The following is a 24,833-nucleotide window of genomic DNA, read 5'->3' as shown; positions in this document are numbered from 1 at the left end:
TTCTTTGAGATGGTATTAGAGCCAGGTTTGACCAAGTGGTCTAGTGTTTGATTCTCATTACCCCCAATTATAATTAATTAAGTTTCCGCACAAGATATGGGTGAGCTTGTTCTTGTTCACACTTCAAGCCCAATGGGCTTTCGTGTGAGGGGGTGTGTTAGAGAATATCTACCTATTCAAAGACCTCATCTAACAGTATGAAATAATTTAAATGTGCCAAAGACTTCTGATTTGTGCCGCAAAAAATAAATCCAAGTATATCTGATACAATCATCTATAAACAATACAAAATATTTGTATCCCAATCGTGAAGTAATAGAAGCAGACCAAACATCACTATGTGTTATCTCAAAAGGTTTAGTGGCATGTTCAGATGTATAAAGAAATGGTAAAACATGACTTTTACTGAAATAGCATGTAGTGCAAGAAACATCAAAAGCATGAACTGGAGGAATTTTATTCTTAATCAAACTAGAGTCAAACAAAAACTTTAACTTTTGGGAATATGGACGACCCAACCATTTATGCCATAAATCCCAAACATTATTTCTATAATTCAACAAAGAATCAGACAAAGAAGAACTAAGTAAAGTTGAGGATGCTCCTGATTGAGATCTCTTGAACTCCAGCGCAAACAGACGGCCCAACCTATGCCCCTTCCCTTTCACCTTCCTAGTGTATCGGTCATGTATCAAGCAACCATCATGAGAAAAGGTGAGAACATTTCCTACATCAACAAGTTGGCCAACAAAAATCAGTTGTAGTAAGGTTAGGTACTAAGAGGGTTTTGGAGAGAGGGAAGGATCTAGTTGGTGACGGTTTAAGGGACAAATCATTGCTACCAATGATGTCTAACTTTTCACCATTGGCAGTAATAATATGTTTATGGTGAGTTTCAATGGAAGGATTTGGGTGATTGAGGTAGGCTCCTGTCATATGATTGGTGGCACCTGTCATATAATCTAAGCATGTGAAGGAGAAGAACAATATGCAGAGAACTTACCAGACAAGCCAATAGCATAGAAAGCAAAGGAAATAGCAGAAGATACCAAATGTCGAACCTTTTCTTCATCCATGACACCTGTTGAATCACCTTTCACTGAAGAATCACCCTTGGTGGATATATTGTCAGTTGCTTGACTATCTGTTGCCTGATAGGCCCGGGGTTGAGTCTTTTCCTGAGAACCCTTAGCTGGTCGGATTGGACAGTCTGGAATGATGTGACCATGTTGCTTGCAATAGGTGTACACATTCTTCTTCTTACAGTGAGATGCAATGTGTCCAAAACCCTTACACTCATAGCATTGAGTTTTGAAGAAATCCTTGGAGGTTGGCTTCTTACCTCCATGAGCAACAAAGGTTGTTTCAGCCCCAACTTCAGTCATCTTCCCCTCAAACCCGGCTGCAGTGAGTAGTTTAGTCACTTCCCTCAAAAGTTCCCCTAAAACAGAATCCATTTCTGGAAGTGTTCCCCTACTCAGTATGTTGGACCTAATTATCTCATATTCAGGTCTAAGTCTCATCAAGAATTGAGTCACCTTTCTCTTCTCAAAGTGCTTCTGGAGATATTTCACACACTCTTTTGGATCCAAGGGTTTAATGTGAACAATCTCATATTCAGCCCATAAATCAAGAAAACATTTGTATCCTCCTATCTCCTTCGCTATAAGAAAATCTTTCTGTTTTCTTTCTCCTCATAGGTACATCTCATATTGTGCATAACAAAAAAAAATACATTTGGAGGCCTTAGGATCAAATTTGGAATGATGAGGGCCAAGAATCTGAACAAAACAAGTACAACCAAAGGTTTTAAGGGGAACGGTAAACAACTCTTTATCAGGATATAGAAGGGTAAATGGAGGTTTCATGTCAAGAACCCGTGAAGGAACTCGGTTGATGAGATACACTACTGTAAAAATAGCATCTCCCAAAAAATATATAGGCACATTGGAATTAAACATGATGCTTCTAGTCACCTCCAATATGTGTCCATTCTTTCTCTTAGCAACCCCATTCTACTGTGGTGTATGAGGACAAGTACTCTGGTGGATAATCCCATGGTTAAGTAAATAAGAGGCTAATGGTTTTGCAAAATATTCTTTTGCATTATCGGATCTAAAAATTTTGATTTTGACCCCAAACTGGGTTAAAATCATCTGATGAAAGAGTCAAGGCAGGAACCTCATCTTGAGAATGCATAAGGTAAACCCAAGAAAAACGGGTACAGTCATCAACAAACAACAAGAAATATCTATATCCCCCCGTACCAGTGATGTGATAAGGTCCCCAAACATCGGTATGCACAATGTCAAAAGGAATACTACTTCTTTTATTACTCAATGAATAGGTTGTTCTACAATGCTTTGCAAGCTCACAACTTTCACATCTCAAATTGGACATCTGAACAGACTCAAACAAATTAGGAAACAAACTCTTCAAAGACCGAAAAGATAAATGACCCAACCGATTATGCCAAAGCATAACCTTACTAATAGACTAAGAAACAAAAGACCTCCTAGCTTCACTATCTTCCCAAGAGCTCCCTCCAAGAAGATAGATCTCATTCGTCTCACAGCCAGTCCCAATCACCTTCCTTGTCTCCAAATCCTGAAAAACACATCGATTAGGGAAAGAAGTTACTAAACAGTTCTAGTTTTTTGTAATGCTACTAACTAAAAGCAAGTTAGTACTAAGTTTAGGAACATGCAAAACTGAAGACAAGGAAATGGCATTAGACAATTTGATGTCTCCCTTACTAAAAATAGGAACAAGGGAACCATCAGCAATGGACACTTTGTCTTTGCCAGAAGATAAGTGCTAGGTAGTAAACAGTGATGGCAAGCCAATCATATGGTCAGATGCACCTGAGTCTATTACCCAACAATGTTCAGTGTTACTTGGAGGTGAAGCATGATAAGTTGAGGCCCAAGTACCTGAATGAGCAAAAGCTGATGTGGAAGGAGCTGAAGGCAGTTGAGGTGATGGAGCTGAATTGCCAACTTCATTTTCCAACTGAGTCAGAGCAGCCTAGATAGCAGCTAGGGTGGCTAGGGGTGTACCTCTTGTGCCCGATGAGGTTGCACAATTAGTATTAACAACCATATTAGCATTACCCCTTTTGTTCTTGAGTTTTGCTGAAACTAGATGAGGATGCAATTTCCAACAGGTGTCTTTAGTATGCTTAGGTTTCTTGCAATGTTCACATATTAGGTCCTGCTTGTCCTCCTTCTTCATATCCCTCTCCTTGTCACCCCCAGACTTAGGTTTAACTACTGCCAAGGCTGATTCAAAGGGCTAATGCTACAACATAACCTTTCTCCCAGTTTCTTCACTATGCATTAAGGAATAGGCTTGTGATAGGATCACACTATCTATTGTCAGTAGTTGCCATATCACAATATCATATTCATAATTCAGACCAGCTAGGAACTCAAAAGCCCTATTAGTTTCAACCTGCTTTCTGTAAGTCTGTGCATCCTTCTGACTTTCCCACGCAAGGTTGAGAACATTATTAACCTCACATTTCATTTCATAAGCCCTAGCAACATTAAGGGGTTCGGAGTAGGTCTCTTTCATGACATCCCAAATTTCCTTAGCTGTTTTTGCCCACAAATAGTTCCCGATGATATGTGGCTGCATAGAGTTGTACAACCATGTCATAACCAAATAGTTCTCCTGAATCCATTTGGCATAAATTTGGTCCTCCCTAATTAGTTCCTTCACATCTCCCAACAAATAGTTCAGTTTTCCTCTACCCCCAATGGTCAACATGGCCGATTGGGCCCATTCTAAGTAGTTTGATCCATCAAACTTAATCTGAAAGTTTTTCTCAGACATGCTACCAGAACTGCCAGCACCAAAAACACCTTCCCCTTGATTCTTAAACTCCATTCTTGGTTAAGAATTAATCAAAAAACACCTTTTTAACTACTGTAATAAGAGAAATTGCTCCCAAAAACTTATAACAGTCGGCCTAGGTCTTCTAGAGAGCAAAAGAAAAAAAAAAGATTGAATGGAAACAAGTCCAACTACTGCCCTGGAATCAACAACAGTCCTGAATTTTAGGGTTTTCTCTCAAAACCATAAAAACAACAGGTGAAAAAGAGAAAATTTCCCAGCTGCACTCTCAGAATAAACAAAGATGATCTTTTCTAATGTCGATCTCAAGGAAAATGGCTTAGTTTATGAAAAAGTTCTGGCCGCCACCTTCTAATTGATGCAAAACCTTAATCTTGAGGATCCAAACCTTCTTTTGATTCTTCCTGATCATTGGAACTCTCCAAGGCTCTACAATCTCCTTAGTAGCAGCCGCACACTGCCAGTAACCTCCAAGAATCAGCCGATTCTCCTTTTCTACTGAAAAACTTCCAAACCTAGGAAGTTCTCATGTAGTTGTCCTGATTAGACTAGTATAAGAACTCCTAGGTTGGCTCTGATACCAAGTAGTCGAACAAGACTACAATCTGTCTTAGGTTCAAATGAAAAACAAGTACAGATTGAAGAGAAGAAGAGAGGAGAAGAAAAGAACTCAAAGGAGAATTCAGAAAAGAGAGAGAGAAGGTCTTGAGCAATAGCCGACCCACTCCTATGATTTATTTAATATTCGACTAACTGTAAAAGAGCTGAATTACCCTTATTGCTTACATGGAAAAATAATAAAAGAAAAGTAATAGTAAAAGAACTGAAATAAGTACCAACTAACACACTGACATAACTAACATAACTAACTGTTCACTACTGCCATACAAATACGGTGAGGACCACATCAGTGGGGTCCACATCAGTGTTCTCTACAGATACTTCTATTAACCCGAACCACAGGATTAATGCTTTGAATGGTAAGATGGTTAAAGATGTTGGGAGATATTAGAGGATGGTAGGCCAATTATTATATTTATGTATGACACATCCAGCCATTTCCTCTGTTGTTAGTGTTGTGAGTTAGTATATGCATTATCCTCAGATTCAGCACTGGGAAGCCATTGATAAGATACTTGCATACCTGAAGAAGCATTCGAGCAAAGGAATTATTCTATTCTCAAATCATGGGAATTTGAAACTGGAGTTCTATACAGATGCAGATTGGGCAGATTGTTTAGATGACAGGAGATCCACATTAGGGGTATGCATCTTTGTGGGAGGAAAAATTGGTTTCAAGAGTAAAAAACAGTAAATGGTGGCTAGGTTAAGTGCAAAGGCTGAATATAGATCTATGGCCCTGTACCTTTGTGGGAGGAAAATTTTGTTTCATGGAAGATTAAAAAACAGTAAATGGTGGCTAGGTCAAGTGCAAAGGCTGAATGTAGATCTATGGCTCATGGTGTTTTAGAATTACTTTGGGTTAGATCCTTGCTGATTGAGATTGCCCACAATCCAGTTCAGCATGATAGGACAAAGCACATTGAGGTTGATAGACACTTCATAAGAGAAAGGGTGACAACCGGAGAAGTCTGCTTGCCTTATGTCTCCTCTGAGTTACAACTATCTAATGTCTTCATCAAAGGGGTTGCAAAGAACAAGCTTCGACAGGACTACACAAGTTGGGAATGTTTGGCATTTACTCTCAACTTTAAGGGGGGAGTATTGAGGATTTTGTGCAGATTTGTTTGTTGATTTTGTTTATTATTTGTTTAGATAGTAAGTGGGGACCACAACACTCTTGTTGGGACCCTTTGGAGTGATGTTTTTAAGTTTTTTTTTACAGTTTTGTGTTAAGCGCCCCATAAGGTAATATTAGTAATTGTACTTATTTTTACTTAAAAGTATAAATACCAATGGGAGAGGGTGGCCAGATCTGATTTGCTCTCTTCTTCCACAAGAAACTCGTCTTTTCTTTGATGATTTTTGATTCAGCAGATTTCTACTTGAACCTTGGTTATGTTTGATTGGACGAGAGATGGGGGGGCTTGGTTCTTGTACCATCTCATTAGGAAGCTAGGCCTTTGGTTGCGTGAGTGAACATCTCATTCCATTGTGTGCAAAAGTTGGCCAATTTTTTAGCTGTCTGCCTTGATAGAGTGGGTATTGTTTCGAGGAAGTTATATTGCAAGGCATCTATTCCTGATATGTAGGTGGTTTTTTTTTTTCCCTTTCTATTTTTTTCTGTCTTTAAGTAGGTCTTTCTTGGTCTTTTTGGGTTTGGTCTAGTTCTGTTCTTGAATTTCCTCTTTCCTGTAAATGATAGAATTTAGTTGTTCCTATTAGTATGACAAGGACCTTTCTAGAATAGTTAGCCTCATAAGAATTGCTTTCATCATTTTTAAAATCAGGAACAGTTAAACATTTTATTAATGGATAAAGTGTACTGTAGTGTGTCAGAATCCTCATATACAAATTCCCACCCTCAGGAATTATAATTTATACCCTAAAACATTTGACTTCGTTTACCCCTTGTTTTGCAAACCTGTGATGTTGCTCTGTTCTTGGTTACCTATATACAAGAATTGCTTTGGGCTTGATTATTGACTTCTAAATATCCTTCATAATGTAGAGATTATTTCTTAGATGTTGCACAATTAGTAGCTTGTAGAAGGTGAAGGGGATGGGAGATCCATCATATGGATGGCCGAACCTTGTATGAAGGTTGGGCGAATTTTCAAAAAAATTCTTTACTCCCAACCGGGAATCCTATTCCCAGTTTACAAAATTGCATTTCCAAGGTTCGTTCTTGTAACCAAACCGGACCAAATCTGAAACCAAGATTAAGGAGGGATATACCTGATATGGAATCTACGCAAAAAAGCTCCTCCCAACGTAGGTGTTCACGCCCAAAGAGTGTACCAAATCCTCCCTCCATTGAGGATGACATAGCTTAGGATGAGGCAAGATCAACAGGTAGTTCTTCACCAAGAACTTGTGATTCTTTAGCAAGAATCGAGTGGGACAATGAGCACAACTTCTAAATTGTTTTTTCTGGCAAGAAACAATATCAAGATCGAATCTTGATCAAATACAAGAACTAGAGATTGAACAGGGTAGGGCAGCAAGAGCAGGAAGAAAAAGAGTTGAAGGCAAGATCAATCTAACTAAGTTGTCTTCTCTCTGTATTGAGTGAGTGTGTTTTCAAGGTTCGCCCTGATCCAAATCTCTATTTGTATCTGGACTCTTTAAGTGATTAGGATAATCCCTTATCTTATCTATAGATAAAGATCAACCTCCTTAATCAAATTAGGAGTTCCTTGATCCAAATCTTTATTTGGATCTGGACTCTTTAAGTGATAAGGATAATCCCTTATCCTTATCCGCTAATCCAAATCTCAGATCCACCCCTATTTAATTAGTCTAATTAAACCAGTTCGAAATGGGCTTTTAGGCCCATTAAGCTTTCAGTCTCACTTCCTCTTTAATGCTGGCTAGCTTGGCTCTCTTTGTATGGCGTGGGACCCTATCATTGATCTACACATCAGCCACATGGGTTCAGCCTAGCCTCTGTTACAAGGCCTGGTCGAATTCATTGTTGAAAACAGTGAACCCCCGAGTCCATCACTATGGACTCTTAATGGGCCCAACATTTACACTAAATGGTCCTTGGGTCCAGCCATCTTATGAAGGCCTAAGGACTGTGGGCAGATGCAAGATTAGCCCATCAGGTATAACCCTCAATAGTCTTACACTTAACTTCTCAGCCCATAATGATCAAACACTGCCCGACAAGAGAGGACCTCTCCCCCGACTACGACGTGCAGTGTTGCACTCTCTACTCATATGGATCTCGGGAATTAAAACCTTTTGCAAACATTTTGAAACCATAATATATATGTATATCACTATATAAATATATTTTGCAAAAACAAATTTCAACGGTTGAAATCAACTACCGGCAATTTAGGTTTCCATCAGAGAGAGTGCATCCCCGATCATTCACTTTGTCCGACAAAGGGGCTGATCCTGTCACTGTGATCACCCACTTAGATGAATTCTCGGACTATCCCAACATACCCAGGTTTTGACCCCCTCTAAGGATTTCATTGATTAGCATATCAAAAACAGTCCAATCCGATACCTAGTGCAGTATCATAATCGAGTCTAGGGGACAGGTGTAACATTCCAATTTTGCCCATCTATCTCCAAGGTCTAGGGCAATACTGGAATTTTGGTCTGGTTCAAGGTTTCAAGAAAACCCGCAATGCATGTACCTCAGGTCTCACCTTGGCAGTTGAGACAAGCCACCCCAACCAACTTGGTGGTACATTAGTGTTAGCCTTGGCAAGATAAATCTCCCCAAATCCATCCAACGGCTGTGAAGATTCTAAACTAACACGAGTCTCATATGTGTCCAGTTTAAGGGTATTACAAAGAAACACACCATAATAACATGAATCAAATATGTACTTTATTCATTTACAATAAGTTATAATGTACATCATGGTGATTGGAGCTAAGGACATGCACTGTCTAAATCAGATGTAAGTAGTGTACTCCCAAATTTCCATAACATGATCCAAAATCAGTTTGGGGTCAGAATCAAAAGATTTAGATCGGATAATGCACGGGATTATTTCAACCAAACTTTATCCCCATATTTTCAAAAAGAAGGGATTATCCATGAATCCTCCTACATTAATACTCCACAACAAAACGGAGTAGCAGAAAGGAAGAATCATCTTCTACTAGCTGCAACCCGAGCCTTACTTTTCCACCAGCATGTTCCAAAAACCTATTGGGGGGAAGTTGTGCTCACAGCCGCATACATTATAAATCGATTACCTTCGAGGGTGCTGGGATTTAAAACACCAATGGAAACACTTTCTCAATTTTATCTCGATCTACGTATAACAAATAATCTCACCCCAAGAATCTTTGAATGCACTGCTTTTGTCCATGTCCATAGCCATAATAGAGGGAAGTTAGATCCAAGAGTCGTCAAGTGTATTTTTGTGGGTTATTCGTCCACCCAAAAGGGTTATAAGTGTTACCACCCACCTACCAAAAAATTTTTTCTCTATTGATGTCACTTTTGAAGAAAAAGCACCATATTTCACTCAACCTTATCTTCAGGGGGAGTCCTTGTCATTCATTGAAGATAAGGACAGAGATTTGCTCCCGCTTGGTCTACCTACAGTTTATCAACACCCAAACTTAGCATCTATACCAGTTCAATCCGTATCTGCACCTATCGAACCACCTCAAACCAAACCAACTTCTTCACCCATTCATACCAGACCCATGACAGAGAATGATGAACTTTGTGATTCTATGAGATTGCAAGTATATTCAAGAGGAAGAGACCAGGATCCTAACTTGTGTAGGTTCAAGATTCAACTCCTAATCTTGAGAATGAGGTAAATACAATTCCAGAAATTTCTTCTAAATTAGCATCTGACCAAGATCTTCCTATTGCCCTTAGGAAAGGCACAAGAGAATGCACTAAACATCCCTTATATCCCTTAGCAAATTTTATGTCCTTTAAAAAATTCTCACCATTACATAGGAGTTTCCTAGTTAGTCTAAACACCATTCATATTCCTAATACTTTATCTAAGGCATTATCTGATGAGAAATGGAAAGACGCTATGAGAGAAGAGATGTGGGCTCTAGATAAGAATCAAACAAGGGAAATTGTTGACCTACCACCAGGAAAGAAACCCGTGGGTTGCAAGTGGGTTTTCACAATAAAGTACAAGTCAGATGGCTCTCTAGAAAGATACAAGGCAAGACTCGTGGCAAAGGGATATACACAAACCTATGGTGTTGACTATCAAGAGACATTCGCTCCAGTGACTAAGATGAATACGGTAAGAATTTTGTTGTCACTAGCAACTAACTTCGACTAGTACTTGGAGCAATTTGATGTAAAGAATGCTTTTCTTCACGGTAATTTAGAGGAGGAGATATACATGGACATTCCTCCGGGCTTCAAAGGAAATCTAAAAGGAAATAAAGTATGCAGGTTGAAGAAAGCACTGTATGGTCTCAAGCAATCACTTAGGGCATGGTTTGGAATATTTACTAAAGTTATGCTTGCCATCGGATACAAACAAAGTTAGGGAGATCATACACTCTTTATAAAGCATTCTGATGCTGGGGAAGTCACGGCTCTTCTGGTATATGTCGATGACATATTTGTGACAGGAAATGATGAAAAGGAGAAGGAAGCCTTGAGAAGACGCCTAGTCAGAGAATTCGAAATAAAAGAACTTGGGAGATTGAAGTATTTTCTAGGGATTGAAGTAGCTCATTCCAGAGAAGGCATCTTTATCTCACAACAAAAATATGTAACAGGTCTTCTAAGAGAGATAGGAAAGTTAGCATGCAAACCATCCTCCACACCAATTTAGCCAAATCACAAATTGGGAGAAGCAAATGAAGATCTAGCCGTGAATAGGGAAATGTACCAAAGATTAGTAGGAAAACTTATATATCTTGCCCATACAAGGCCAGACATAGCATATGTCGTGAGTGTGGTTAGCCAGTTTATGCACAACCCGAAAGAGGTTCACCTACAGGCGGTCTATAGGATACTACATTACCTAAAGGCTAATCCTGGCAAAGGAATTTTAAAAGAAATACTAGATTAGCACTAGTGGCATACACCAATGCAGATTATGCACGCTCTCCCATGGATAGGCGGTCCATTACAGGTTATTGTACGTTCCTTAGAGGAAATCTTGTGACATGGAGGAGTAAGAAGTAGAATGTGGTAGTTAGATCAAGTGCGGAGACAGAATTCAGGGCAATGGCTCAGGGAGTATGTAAATTACTATGGCTCAAGATAATTTTGGAAGACCTAAAGATTAGATGGGAAGGTCCAATGAGATTATTCTGTGATAACAAGTCAGCTATTAACATTACTCACAATCCCGTCCAACATGACAGGACAAAGCACACTAAGATAGATAGGCATTTCATAAAGGAAAAGTTGGATAGCAGATTAATTTGCACTCCATACGTCTCAACGAATGGTCAACTAGCAAATGTGCTGACAAAAGGGCTTTGCAGTGTGGCATTCCAAGGACTTATCTCCAAGCTGGGAATGAAAGATGCATATTCACTAGCTTGAGGGGGAGTGTTGGAAGGTGGAAGATTGACTCTCTGATTGATTCTCCATAATTTTAGGTCCATCAATTTAGGAAACATACATAAGTTAGTTTCCTAGAATCATGGGATATTAATTGGAGAATCCCACTAATATAGAAATTAGTTTTTTAGGAAAAGTTAGTTTCCTATTTTATCACCCTGTAAGTTAGCTCTGTAATTCCATATAAAGCTGTGTATATGCTCCTTCCAAGACAATACAATCAATTCATTTTTTCTCTCAAATTCTCACAGGGCCCTTAAGCTTATTGTCGTCCAATAGTTTGACGAATTGTCTGTTTGCCATTTCTGATAAAAGGCAAAGCAAATATTAGTCCACAACCTGATTTGATTCATGCTATGTACATAGATATGGCTTTTAATCTATGTTCCATTTTCATTTGTTCATCTTTGAGATTTCCCTCCTATCTCAGTGGCGGAGACTGTGAGCTGTCTCTGGAAATGTGGGAAACCACATAGAGTGCATGGAGCCAAATGTTTCAGTTGCATAACCCCACCACCTTCTATGAAGGATCACATAGAAGGTTCATTGCCATTTTAGGTTAAACCTTTCTGTCCAGTGAGTGCTTACCCATCATATTCGTGAACGCCAAGGTACCGTGAGAGTGTCTTCCATTTTAGGATAGGCCCCTCCCACATTGGTCTATGACGCCCCTATCATCTTACGAAACAATCCAACAGATCCAGCATCAAATGGATAGCCCAATTTTATGGTGCATTTCCTCATTACTGAAGAACCAATATTCATGCTAATGATGGAAGGCCTTTAGAGAGTTCATCATGTGAATCTCCCTATCACATGCACTCACATTTCAATGGAGGGAACGAAATATTATGCCCTAGTTGTATTTAGGTCAAACCAAAGTGGCTCCCACTGACTTTCTCAAAGCCAGATTTAAATGGGCCCTAAACGGCTAGGGTTCCGCACGGTTCCTCTTGGGGAAGAAGCTGATGTGGGCCCCACCAAACGGGGAGATCATCCAATGATCTTATGGACACCATGGCAATGATGTGCATTCAGCCATGGTGTGAGAAAGAGCCACTATCGAATTAATCATGGGCCAAGTACTTATGGTCAATGTACGTAGCACATCACACATCAATACATCACATGCATGAAACAAATTGATCCAATCAATTAAAAAATTTGTAAAACCCGTATTTAATTAGATTAAATCAGTATTAGCCCAATAGAGCCCATAATGTTATCATATAACATTATCTAGGTACATGGGGTGTAATGCAAAAGGTAGTTCGGCCCATGTAGCTAAATCAGGGCTGATTTAGTTTTATCATATTAAAATTGGGTTTTACAAAGGTGGGCCGAATTAAAACTTGAAGTGGGCCATCAACCCTCTGGCCTAAATCGAATTTGGGTTAGAAAAACCAACCCCATCGAACCAACAATTCAGTCCAACCAGTTTGGACCAAACCTGGTGTAAATCGGCCCAAGTTTTGGTGTCCAGTTCAAGATTTAATTCAAGAATAATGATCTGAAAATAAATTAATTCAAGATAATCAAATTATCAAGAAACTAAAATCAGAGGGTTGCACTGTGATTTTCTTGGATATCCTGCAAACCTGCAAAGAACAGTTAATCGCAAATTGCATAATTGATATCTGCAAAATCGCAGATCGCTGAACTTTCTTCTCCTCTATTGCACATTCCAGAAAATTGTCTAAAAAATTATTTACAGACCAAATTGAATAGAATTGAAATCGCAGGGTGTGCCATTCTTGGCACCATAAAGATTTGATCTCCATCACATGTGCAGCCCAAATATTCAAGAAACATTCACAGAACAATTCTATAAATATGACAAAATAATAAAGATTTATATTCCAGATCATTCGCCCATAATCTGGGAACCAATTCCCAGAAAAAACGCTAACTGCGCAAATCGGGTAGAATGCCTTCTGCCCATTTGCGTAGATTCAGATCTGATCCAATTTGGTTCAAGACTTAAACATGGCTCTAACACCACTGAAGGGGATGGGAGATCCATCATATGGATGGCCCAAACCTGTAGGAAGGTTGGGCAAAATTTCAAAAAATTTCCTTACTCCCATTCGAGAATCCTATTCCCAATTTAGAAAACTGCATTTTCAAGGTTCGTTCTTGTAACCAAACTGGACCAAATCTGAAACCAAGATTAGGGAGGGATATACCTGATACGGAATCCATGCAAAAAAGCTCCTCCCAACATAAGTGTTCACGCCCAAAGAGTGTACCAAATCCTCCCTCCACTGAAGATGGCATGGCTTAGGATGAGGCAGGATCAGTAGGTAGTTCTTCACCAAGAACTTGTGATTCTTCAGCAAGAATCGAGTGGGACAGTGAGCACAGCTTCTAAATTGTTTCTTCTGACAAGAAACAATATCAAGATTGAATCTTGATCAAATCCAAGAATTGGAGATCGGACAGGGTAGGGCGGCAAGAGCAGGAAGAAAAAGAGTTGAAGGTAAGATCAATCTAATTGAGTTGTCTTCTCTCTGTATTGAGTGAGTGTGTTTTCAAGGTTTGCCCTGATCCAAATCTCTATTTGTATCTGGACTCTTTAAGTGATTAGGATAATCCCTTATCTTATCTATAGATAAAGATCAACCTTCTTAATCAAATTAGGAGTTCCTTGATCCAAATCTTTATTTGGATCTGGACTCTTTAAGTGATAAGGATAATCCCTTATCCTTATCCGCTAATCCAAATCTCAGATCCACCCCTATTTCATTAGTCTAATTAAACCAGTTCGAAATGGGCTTTTAGGCCCATTAAGCTTTCAGACTCACTTCTTCTTTAATGCTAGCTAGCTTGGCTCTCTTTGTATGGCGTGGGACCCTATCATTGATCTACACATCAGCCACATGGGTTCGGCCTAGCCTCTATTACAAGGCCTGGCCGAATTCATTGTTGAAAACAGTGAACCCCCGAGTCCATCACTATGGACTCTTAATGGGCCCAACATTTACACTAAATGGTCCTTGGGTCCAGACATCTTATGAAGGCCCAAGGACTGTGGGCAGATGCAAGATTAGCCCATTAGGTATAACCCTCAATGGTCTTACACTTAACCTCTTAACCCATAATGATCAAACACTACCCGACAAGAGAGGACCTCTCCCTCGGCTGTAAGGTGTAGTGTTGCACTCTCTACTCACATGGATCCCGGGAATTAAAACCTTTTGCAAACATTTTGAAACCATAATATATATATGTATATGTCTATATAAATATAGTTTACAAAAACATATTTCAACAGTTGAAATCAACTACCGGCAATTTAGGTTTCCATCAGAGAGAGTGCATCCTCGATCATTCACTTTGTCCGACAAAGGGGTGATCCTGTCCCTATGATCACCCACTTAGATGAATTCTCAGACTGTCCCAACATACCCTGGTTTTTACCCCCTCTAAGGATTTCACTGATTGGCATATCAAAGACAGTCCAATCCGACACCTAGTGCAATATCATAATCAAGTCTAGGGGTCAGGTGTAACATTCCTGTTTTGCCCGTCTATCTCCAAAGTCCAGAGCAATACTGAAATTTTGGTCCGATTCAGGGTTTCAAGAAAACCCACACTGCATGTACCTCAGGTCTCACCCTGGCAGCTGAGACAAGCCACCCCAACCAACTTGGTGGTACATCAGTGTCAGCCTTGGCAGGATAATTCTCCCCAGATCTATCCAATGGCTGTGAAGATTCTAAACTAACACGAGTCTCATATGTGTCCAGTTTAAGGGTATTACACAGAAACACACCATAATAACATGAATCAATTATGTAATTTATTCATTTACAATAAATGTCATAATGTACATCATGCTGATTGGAGCTAAGGGCATAAATTGTCTAACAGAAGGTTCACATTTACTAGATACTACTATATGAAGTCCTTTAGATATGCTTCCTATTATACTTGGTTCCATCTACTTTATCATAATGTTTGTTTTTTTCCCATGTTTTATTAGGCTACTCCAGATATGGCTGTCACTCTTCTTGAAATTGCAAGAATTTTTGCTACTAAAGTTCCAGGAAAGATTGATGCTGATGTTCTGCAGCTGCTATGGAAAGTAGGTTTGGGTATACCAAATCTTGGATTATGTTTTTCATTTTATGTTTAGACTTTGTGCTCAAATTTGTTGTCCTTTCTGATTGTGCTATAACCATGAGCTCATACTTGCCCAATATTTTCATTTTTCAAGCTGAAGAATGTTTGTCTCCCAAAGTTTAATAGGTATTGTAATTCATAATGTCTTATGAAAGTCTAAGTGGGTTGGTTTAAGAAGCTACATTTCATAACTCGAGGGGCTATCCCTTTTATAAAGTATAAACTATAATTTTGTTTCATCTTTTTAGATAACTGAAATTTTGTCTTCTATTGTCACATTCATTACTAGTGATGCAACAATATTTAGGACCTCTGAAGGAATTGAGAGCCTTATGAACTGAATTTGAAGCCATCTTTCTGGGGATCTACAGGTCAGCAAATATTCTGGCTGATGCTATGGCCAGATACTGGGTATCTTGTAAGAGGGAGCTGACTATGAGGCAAGGGGAGAGGGTATGCACCACCCTCACTAAAAGAACGCATGGTGTTTGATGTAGGTGGGGGGGTGATTGGGATGCTTGGCACATTGTGCTCTTGTAAATACTAAATATGCCTAATTCTTTTTTCATCTGACAACATTTCAATCATGCAATTACACACTTAGGGGTAGACCTAGCAATTCGGTTGAGTGGGTCGGGCTTGGGTTGGGTCAAGACACTTCGGGTTGATTTCGGGTTGGGTTGAATTTCGGGCTGGGTTATCAAATGCTAGACTCTAACCCTAAATGTTCGGGTTGGGGTTGACCCGTGGGTTAATTCAGGTCATCCCAAAAAATAACTGATTTAAAAAAATAAAGAAAAACTACATGAAATTTTCCAAAATTAAAGGAATTAACCTTAAAATTCCAAATATAAAATAAAAAAAACTTGAACATTTCACAATTTAAAGAGTAAACAATAAAGAATAAAGACTAAATAGAAAAAATTAAAGAGTGGAAACTTCTAACAATGCATATGTAGTCCCAATTAGACTTGACAATTTGGTCAGCAGGTTGACCCATGACACAACCCAACCCAACCCAGTTTTTTCTGGGTTGGGTCGGCTCGGGTCATTCTCACATTCAGGTAGCTAAATATGAGACCCTAACCCTGTTTTTTCAGGTTGGGTTGGGTTGGGTCAACTTTTTGCCAGGTCTACTTAAACTTTCTCTCAGTGAAACTATTAAAGTAGGTTGAGCTCCCTAATGCCTGAGTGGCATGTTGGATTGATTACCATATCCTTAAATATTTTATTGTATAACTACTTTATCCACTAAAAGATAAAGCAATAAATCATTCAGTTCGGCCACTTCAATCATTATCAAATGGCCCCTTAGATTGTTGCTGGTGATAGCATGTCTAGTTGCTGCATGAATACCCCTCAGCTTGTTTTTCTCCCCACCAAAGAAAAGGGGAAAGGTACTGTGGAGGTGTACATGGGCAGCAATCTTGTGGGGTGTGTGGGAAGAAAGAAATGATCTTCTTTTCAAGGAGAAGGAAGGACCTATTGAAGAACTGATTGACAACATCTCTATTTAAGTAGTGCATTGGGTTAAGACTCTAGATATCTTCTCTGATTTCACAATGGATGACATCCTTGGATAGTAAAACCTGTGGATAATTGGGCTTCTCCACCTTTGAGACACCCAAAACTTAACTTTGATGGTTGCAGCCTGGGTAATCCTAGGCCTTCAGGCATAGGTGGAGCAATCTGGGATGAAAATGATAATATTTTAGAACTCTTCTCAGGCCCTTTGGGAGTAGGAAACTCAATCCTGGCAGAGACTTGGGCAGCACTCACAGATCTGAGGCTAGCCTCCTTATTTAGGTTCTCCCTTATTGGTGTACTTAAACCTCTTTATCTAATTAATAAATTATTTGCTGTTACTCATAAAAAAACCATTGTGTTTATGTATTGTAAAATTATTACCATTTTAGAAGGGGAAATACAAGATATTTTTGGAAGTAAAAGAAAACTGTGGAATATTGTTAATATGTCATCATGGTTTGCAATGTTGATGATATTTGGCGATATATCCCTGAACTTTCCCCATTTGCTAGGTGGTGATACAAAATCTTCCAAGAATGTTTTTCTTCCCAAATATCCTCGATATTTTGCTGATATGTTGACAATATTTCAGATTTCATTGATAAACTATATATTTAAAACTTAAAATTTTAGAATATTATTGAAAAGTTTTCAATATTTCATTAGAGCCATCATAATTTTTTTAAAATGTTTTCCTGAAAGAACTAGCAGAGAATTGGTGATTAGATAATTGGCTTACTACTTTGATATGTTTCACTATAATTCCTAAGAAAAAGAAATGTGCATATAATTACAAAAGAGTATTCTCAATCTAATCAAAACATATAATAAAAAATAAAGGCAAAAGTTAAAATGGAAATAATTGATGGAGATAATAAGTTGGAGATTAAAGTCTAGAGGTAAATGACTAAAGGAGGGAGATGGGAATACCAAATTCTTTCATACCTTGGCAAATGGAATAAAGAGGAAGAGCACTATGGAGAGGCTGCAAAATGGAATGGAGAAATTCTTACAAGGGAGGAAGAGATAGCAAGAGCTTTTTACGATCATTTTAAAACCATTTGTGACAGCCTAGACAGAATGGGAGAGGACATTTTTTATTTTTAGTGGCAAACAGGGAGTAAAGAACTAATGTAAGAATTAGAGAGAAATTTTGAGGTCCAAAAAGTAAAAGATGTTGTTTTCTCAATGGAAAGATCTAAAGCCTCGAGTCCAGATGGCTTCGCAATGGCCTTTTACCAAGATTGCTGGGAAATCATAGGTGGTGACTTGATGGAGGTGTTCTTATAATTCTTTGAGAGAGGTAAGATTAATTTGAGTGCTAATGCCACCATTTTAGCATTGATTCCCAAAATGGTGGATGCAAGTCACTTAAATGATTTTAAACCCATTAGTCTGGTTGCTTGCATGTATAAGATCACTTTTTCTTCAAAATACATGTGTATTAAGGCAATAAATACATTAAAGAGGCACAAATAAATGCAAACAAAGAGATGGATTAATGGTAACAAGACAATACACATAAATAAGAGGTCTTGGGTTCAAGCCTTGTTATTAACATTTTGAAGTTTCTGTTCATGTTATGACCGAGGCAGTTTCATAGAACTGAGATCGGTTCACTGGTTTTCTGGTTAAATTGGCCATGATCTGGTTTTGGCGGTTTTTCATGAATTATGATTTTCAAGGTACAATAGAATCAGCCAAAGGGCCGATCACAGTTTAACCGGTTTGATTGGCTGGTCTAGTTTGATTTTCTAAACAATGGTAAATCCCAGTAGAAGGATCGGATTACTGCATACAGAGAGTATCAAGCAAGAAAGAAAACAATTAGAGAGCAACCTGCTCTGATACCATGTCAGTTCCAGCCAAGAAGGTGAGAGAACAAGAGTGAGATACAAATTGGAGGGGTGTCTTTAGTATCACAATCCCAGAAAGAAAAATCTTCAACATAGGATACAAAGAAAGATCTTCAACAAGAATGAATAAAATACATTAGTGTACAAAAATTAGTATACAAAGAAAGATAAAATTACAATTTTAACCCCCATCTTCTCTACGAAAATAGGATATAGCTGTTGTTTTAGTGGTTCAGATAAGTCCTGTTCAAAGAGAAAGAGAAAAGAAAGAAGAAGAAGACGAAGAAGAAGAAGAAGAAGAAGGAAGAAAGCTGTTGAACTAGAGAGTTTTAACCCTCCTAGTCGACCATAATCTCTATTATATTAAAATAAGGTACAAAGTCAAATATACCCCTACTTAAGTATGGGACAAGAAAAATAGAAAATAAAACCGAATTGCCACATCATTACACTACTTAAACTATAATGAAAAGACTAAGTTACCCTTACTCGACCAACTCTAACAAGTCTTCCCATTGATCACCTGAACTCACGTGTTCTGTGCTTATCTCTCCAGTAAGGGCTTTCTCCCTCACAAAATGGCAATCAACCTTGTGTTTTGTCCTTTCATTGAAAACTGGAATAGATGAGATGTGGATTGCAGCTTGGTTGTCATAGTACAATTTCATAGGTTTGTTCATTGAGAATCCAACTTCTTGCAGAAGATTTTTCAGCCATACTAATTCACAAGTGGTGTGTGCCATGGCCTTGTGTTCAGCTTCAGCACTACTTGCCACAACAGTTTGCTTCTTATTCTTCCACGTCACCAGATTTCCTCTAAGAAATGCGCAATAACCTATAGTGGATCTCCTGTCAAACACCGAACCTGCCCAATCTACATCTATATACTCAACTATCTCAAGTCTTCCCCTTGGTTTGTACAACAACCCGCGACCTGGAGCTCCCTTCAAGTACCGTACAATTCTAAGAACTACATCCCAGTGAGGTACTCGAGGGTTTTAATTTGGCTCACCACACTAACAACAAAGGAGATGTCTGGTCTAGTAATGGTTAGGTGGCTCATCTTCCCCACTAACCGTCTATATCTTCTAGGATCATCAAACATTTCACATGAATCATTGCTCAACTTAGCATTTGGTTCTATGGGTGTTTTAGCATTTGGTTCTTTGGCACGAATTTATACATTTTTTCAACCTGGCGACTTCTATACCCAAGAAGTACTTCAACTTCCCAAGATCTTTTGTTTGGAAACGTCCTTGCAAAAAGGCCTTTAGTCTGTCAATCCCTAATCTACCATTACTAGTTATGACTATATCATGCACATAAACCACTAATAGAATCTTCCCGATTTCAGAATCATAGCTAAACATTGAGTGGTCAACCTGGCATTGTTTTATTCCAAAATTTTTCACCACTTCACTAAACTTCCCAAACCAAGCACGAGGAGACTGTTTTAACCCATAAATTGCCTTCTTGAGCCTACACACGTTACCATCCTCTCCCTGAGCAACAAACCCTGGTGGTTGCTCCATTTAGACCTCTTCCAAAAGGTCACCATGGAGGAAGATATTTTTAATGTCAAGCTCATACATAATTACCAAGGAAATCAAGACGCAAACTGAACCGATCTTAGCCACAAGGGAGAAGGTTTCCATATAATCCACCCCATATGACTAAGAATAACCTTTAGCAACCAGTCGGGCTTTCAACCATTCCACACTGCCATCTGGTGAATATTTAACAGTATACACCCATTTACAACCTACAACATGCTTACCAGGAGGAAGAGTGGTGAGCTCCCATGTGTGATTGTGTTGAAGAGCAGAGAGTTCCTCCTCCACTGCTTGATGCCACCTCGGTGAAGTAAGAGCCTCCTAGACATCCTTGGGTATAAATATAGAGGACAACAAAGAAACAAACTGGGTACAACTACATTTACCCTTTTGTAACGCAATGGGAAGATCAAGTTCAGAAGAGGTAGGCAACTTTGGAATAGGAGCAACTACAGGATCCACAGACGAGGTAGAAATCGAAGGAGGTGCTGGTGTTTGTTGATGAGTATACACATGCCGGATTGGTGGAGGAGGTGAAGGGTCAGACATAACAGGAACAACCGGAATGAGATCACCAACTGGAAAAGGAAGAGGGATCAATGGTGAAGAGGACAGTACATCAAAACCTGAGAAGAATGGCACGGACTAAAAAAATGTGACATCAGGGCAGACAAATGATTCTGAGTGGTAGGATTGTAACACTTATACCCTTTCTGGGCCCAAGAATAGCCAAGAAAGATACACTTAATAGAGCGTGCATCTAGCTTGTCTAAACCAGGGCCCAGATTATGAATAAAACACACACACCCAAAGACCCAGGGAGTTAATGGAAAGGGAGACAAAGTGGGAATCAAAATAAAAAAGAGAGATCGACCATGAAGAATGGAGGGCATCCGATTAATGAGAAAACAAGTCGTAAGCACTGTCACTCCAAAAACGTTTAGGAATGCTCATATGATGAAGGATAGATCGAGCAGTCTCAAGAAGATGACGGTTCTTTCGTTCAACCACCCCATTTTGTTGAAGGGTGGATGCACACGATGTCTGGTGAATGATGCCATGTTGTTCCAAATATTGTTGAAAGGAAGTAAGAAAGTATTTGTGACCATTATCAGAACGAAGAACTTTTATTGGGACACCAAAGTGCATACGTATTTCAGCATGGAATTTTTGAAAATAGAAGACAATTCACTCATTTCTTTCATTAAATAAATCCATGTGTATGAACTAAAGCAAAATGACTCAACATACGACTATCAACCCTAGAACTGAAGGAAACCCGATGGTGTTTCCCTTACTGACGCTACCCACACTGCAAAGAAGACAAATGACTCAAAGAAGGAACTAGTAGCTTGAGAGCCTTGAGAGATGGATGTCCCAACCAATAATGCCATTGAAGAGGAGTCAAGGAAGTTTGAAGTGCAACTAAAGATCCACCACTGTCAAGATAGTACAATCCTGGCTTCATGCCCTCCACCAATCTTCTACCCCGTCTTGAGATCTTGAAAAACACAAGATGAAGGGTAAAATGTGATAGAGCAATTAAGGGCCTTAGTTAATTTAGTAATAGACATGAGGTTGAATGGAAATTTAGGTACATATAGAACAGATGGTAAAGAAAGCGAAGCAGTGTCAACATTACCAACACCACAAATGGAGGAAGAAGAACCATTGGCCAAGGTAACAGTTTGTGATGTGGAAGTTTTAGAAAGGGAAGAAAACACACCTAGAGTCCTGGTCATGTGATTAGAGGCTCCAAAATTGATAAGCCAATGAGAAGGTTTGGATGCCAGACAGGCCATACCTGAGTGTGCAAGAGTAGCAATGTTATGTTGTGAAGTGGCCTGAAGGAAGCTCTCATACTCATCTCGTGGTACACTCATCATCCCCTTTCCCGGAAGCAAATGTAGATGTGGAAGGTGTTTGATTTGTCTGTTGGTGATCACTCACATCACCACCACCAACAATTGCATGATTAGCCCATGTAGAGGGTGGGCCATGTTGATCATAATAGAAATTAATCTTATGTCTGTCTTTGCCACAATGTGTACACTTTCTAGTAGTGTGTCTTCTTCCTCTACCATGGCCTCCCCCTGAGTCACAACCTCCACTAGTTCCACCACCACGACCGAACATGGGATTACCACGGCCTCCTCAAAATGTACGTCCTCCCCCTCTATTGCCACATCCACCTCCTCTCGCTACAACAAGCACAGATCTGTTAGATGTTGTGGTACTCTTTATGGGTCCCAAGGAAATCTTACGAAGCCAAGCAAAGACCTCCTCAAGTGTAGGAAGAGTAGAACCTCCCAATATTTGTGCTCTAACTGGTTATATTCTGATTTCAGCCCCACTAAGAACCTGGTTACATCAAGTTGCTCCCTTCGTTGTTGCTGAATTTTAACATTTGAAGTTAGGGGATGATAGACATTGAGTTCATTTCTGAGGTTCCTCATGCTAGCATAATACTCTTCAAGGGTTTGATTTCCTTGCTGCAAATTAAAATACTCCTAATAGAGCTGATACACTGTCGTAGTATTATCCTGTCCTAAATAGAGCTTTTTGGCATGTTCTCATATTTCCTTGGCTGTATCTAAGAACATAAAGTTTACACTTATCTTGGGTTCCATATTGTTCCATAGCCATGTCATGATTTGGGCATCCTCTTGTTCCCAATCATCAAACCTTGGAGAGTCAACTGATGGTCAACTGATGGTCTATCCTCCTTCACATGTTTCACCTTCCTCTTGCCCTTGAGAAAAACCTCCACCGATTTGGCCCATGGCACATAATTTTCAGCATTAAGTTTAATTGATGTCATCTGCACACCTAAATAGTCTGAGGGGATCACCACATTAGATTTCTGATCACCACCACCATTTCCAGTTGCTGCCATTATGTTCTCACAATACACTAGATTTCTCCTACTTCTGAATTATCAACAAACAAAAAGGACTTTTTCTATTCAATCAACACTGCTGCAATCTGCACATCACCTTATGGCATTTTCTTAAGCAACCACCATAAAAAAAACACTAACATATACCACCATTCAGACACATTCAGCCATCTCCTTCATAAAAAAACTGATTTCTCACACCACTACTGTTAACCACACTATTTCTCACATCACCATTCAAATACAAAGAAAGAAAAAACCCCTCTTGAAACTGCTCAGTAGAGGGTCTGTAACACAACAAACACCACCACACAACCACTAGGGCTGTCACTCATGGTGACAGCAATCTGAGAACTACTCACCTAGGGCTGCTGCACCTTCCTAACACCTGTAATGGGGATTGCAGCAGTCCTGGATCAACAAAAAAGGGTTGCTGCATCTTTCTACCTGTGTAACTGAGGTCGCGCCTCAGAGAAAAGGAGAAAAGAAGAAGAGAAGAGATCACAGGTCCAGGAACTTGAGATTGCAGCCTTCCTCTCTTTTATTTAGGGTTCTGATACCATGTTTTAGTGGTACAGATAAGTCATGTTCAAAGAGAAAGAGAAAGAAGAAGGAAGAAAGCTGTTGAACTAGAGAGTTTTAACCCTCCTAGTCGACTATAATCTCTATTATATTCAAAAAAGGGTACAAAGTCAAATATACCCCTACTTAAATATGGGACAAGAAAAATAAAAAGCAAAACAGAATTGCCACATCACTACACTAAAACTATAATGAAAAGACTAAGTTTCCCTTACTCGACCAACTCTAACAGCTGCTAATAGAGTGGATTTGCGCTATCTATTTATTAAAATTGCAGGATACTAAAACCTAACTAACATTTACATAATACAGTGTTCCATTAGCAATAATTAAAATAACATTAGAAATCATATTTAACTAATAACCAATCCTTTAACATTTTGACAGCCAGAATTAAATCTTGAAAAGAATGCATAATTAAGTATCATTTATTAGAACAACTTCTGAATAAGTCTAAGATCTCCAAAACAGATCTTCAACATTACATTCTTTACTGAGATCAAAGGAAGGTGGTTGTCTTAATTTTTTTTTAATGAACAATAAACAACTCAAAAATCAGATTAATTTTGGAGTGTGCATTTTAAGGCTCTTTTGACATGATTCGCTGATGCTAAATAGGTAAGGCAGTGACTTAGCTAGGCTAGGAAAAAGGGTTGCACTGCGATAGGGTAGCTTTTTGCAGGTTTATACTAGGGCTTAGACTATGGTGCACTCTGTTGCAATCCTGGCTGAGCAAGTCAATCTCCTAGGTGTCTCATGGCTGATGATTTAACTGCACTTTTTTAATCTTTAAGGTGACTTTTCCTTTCTGATATTTTTAATTAATTTATTTTTTTTACATAAATGGTCAACTTGGAAGTTGCTTATACCATTGTCACTAAGAGAACACATGGAATTAACTTTTATACCTGGACTACCTTTTGATAATGATGCAATATTTGTAACCTGTTGATGATAGTGTAGCATGTATTAATTTTTGGTTCACATGAATCTCATCCATGTACCTTTCCAGACATGCCTTGTTGGGGCTGGGCCAGGTGGCAAGCATACAGCTTTGGAAGCAGTCACAATAGTTCTTGATTTGCCACCACCGCAGCCTGGTTCAATGTCAGGACTTACTTCCCTAGATGGTGTATCTGCATCTGATCCAAAATCAGCTCTGGCATTACAGAGATTAGTGCAAGCAGCGGTAAGTGTAATATTTTTCTTTATGATTTAGTTAATTGAATCTCTAGCATCTTGTATATGATGTTGAAACAACTTTGGCTATATCT

The 24,833-nt window shown here is 39.0% G+C and overlaps 1 protein-coding gene across 4 annotated transcripts in view; it reads left to right on the top strand.

Moving 5' to 3' along the window:
- Positions 1–24,833, top strand: part of LOC148864781 (uncharacterized) — a 140,271-nt gene that overhangs the window by 90,233 nt on the left and 25,205 nt on the right. For all 4 annotated transcript variants that reach the window (XM_088976179.1, XM_088976178.1, XM_088976177.1 and 1 more), the window contains exons 15-16: positions 15,003–15,104; positions 24,572–24,748. In XM_088976179.1, coding sequence (XP_088832305.1) covers positions 15,003–15,104; positions 24,572–24,748 — 279 coding nt within the window. The remainder of the gene's footprint in view (positions 1–15,002; positions 15,105–24,571; positions 24,749–24,833) is intronic.

The sequence above is a fragment of the Nelumbo lutea genome, chromosome 3, assembly GCF_056320005.1.
Source record: "Nelumbo lutea isolate HS-2025 chromosome 3, American lotus-T2T, whole genome shotgun sequence".
NCBI lineage: Eukaryota > Viridiplantae > Streptophyta > Magnoliopsida > Proteales > Nelumbonaceae > Nelumbo > Nelumbo lutea.
This window is presented reverse-complemented; position numbering and strand designations above follow the sequence as displayed.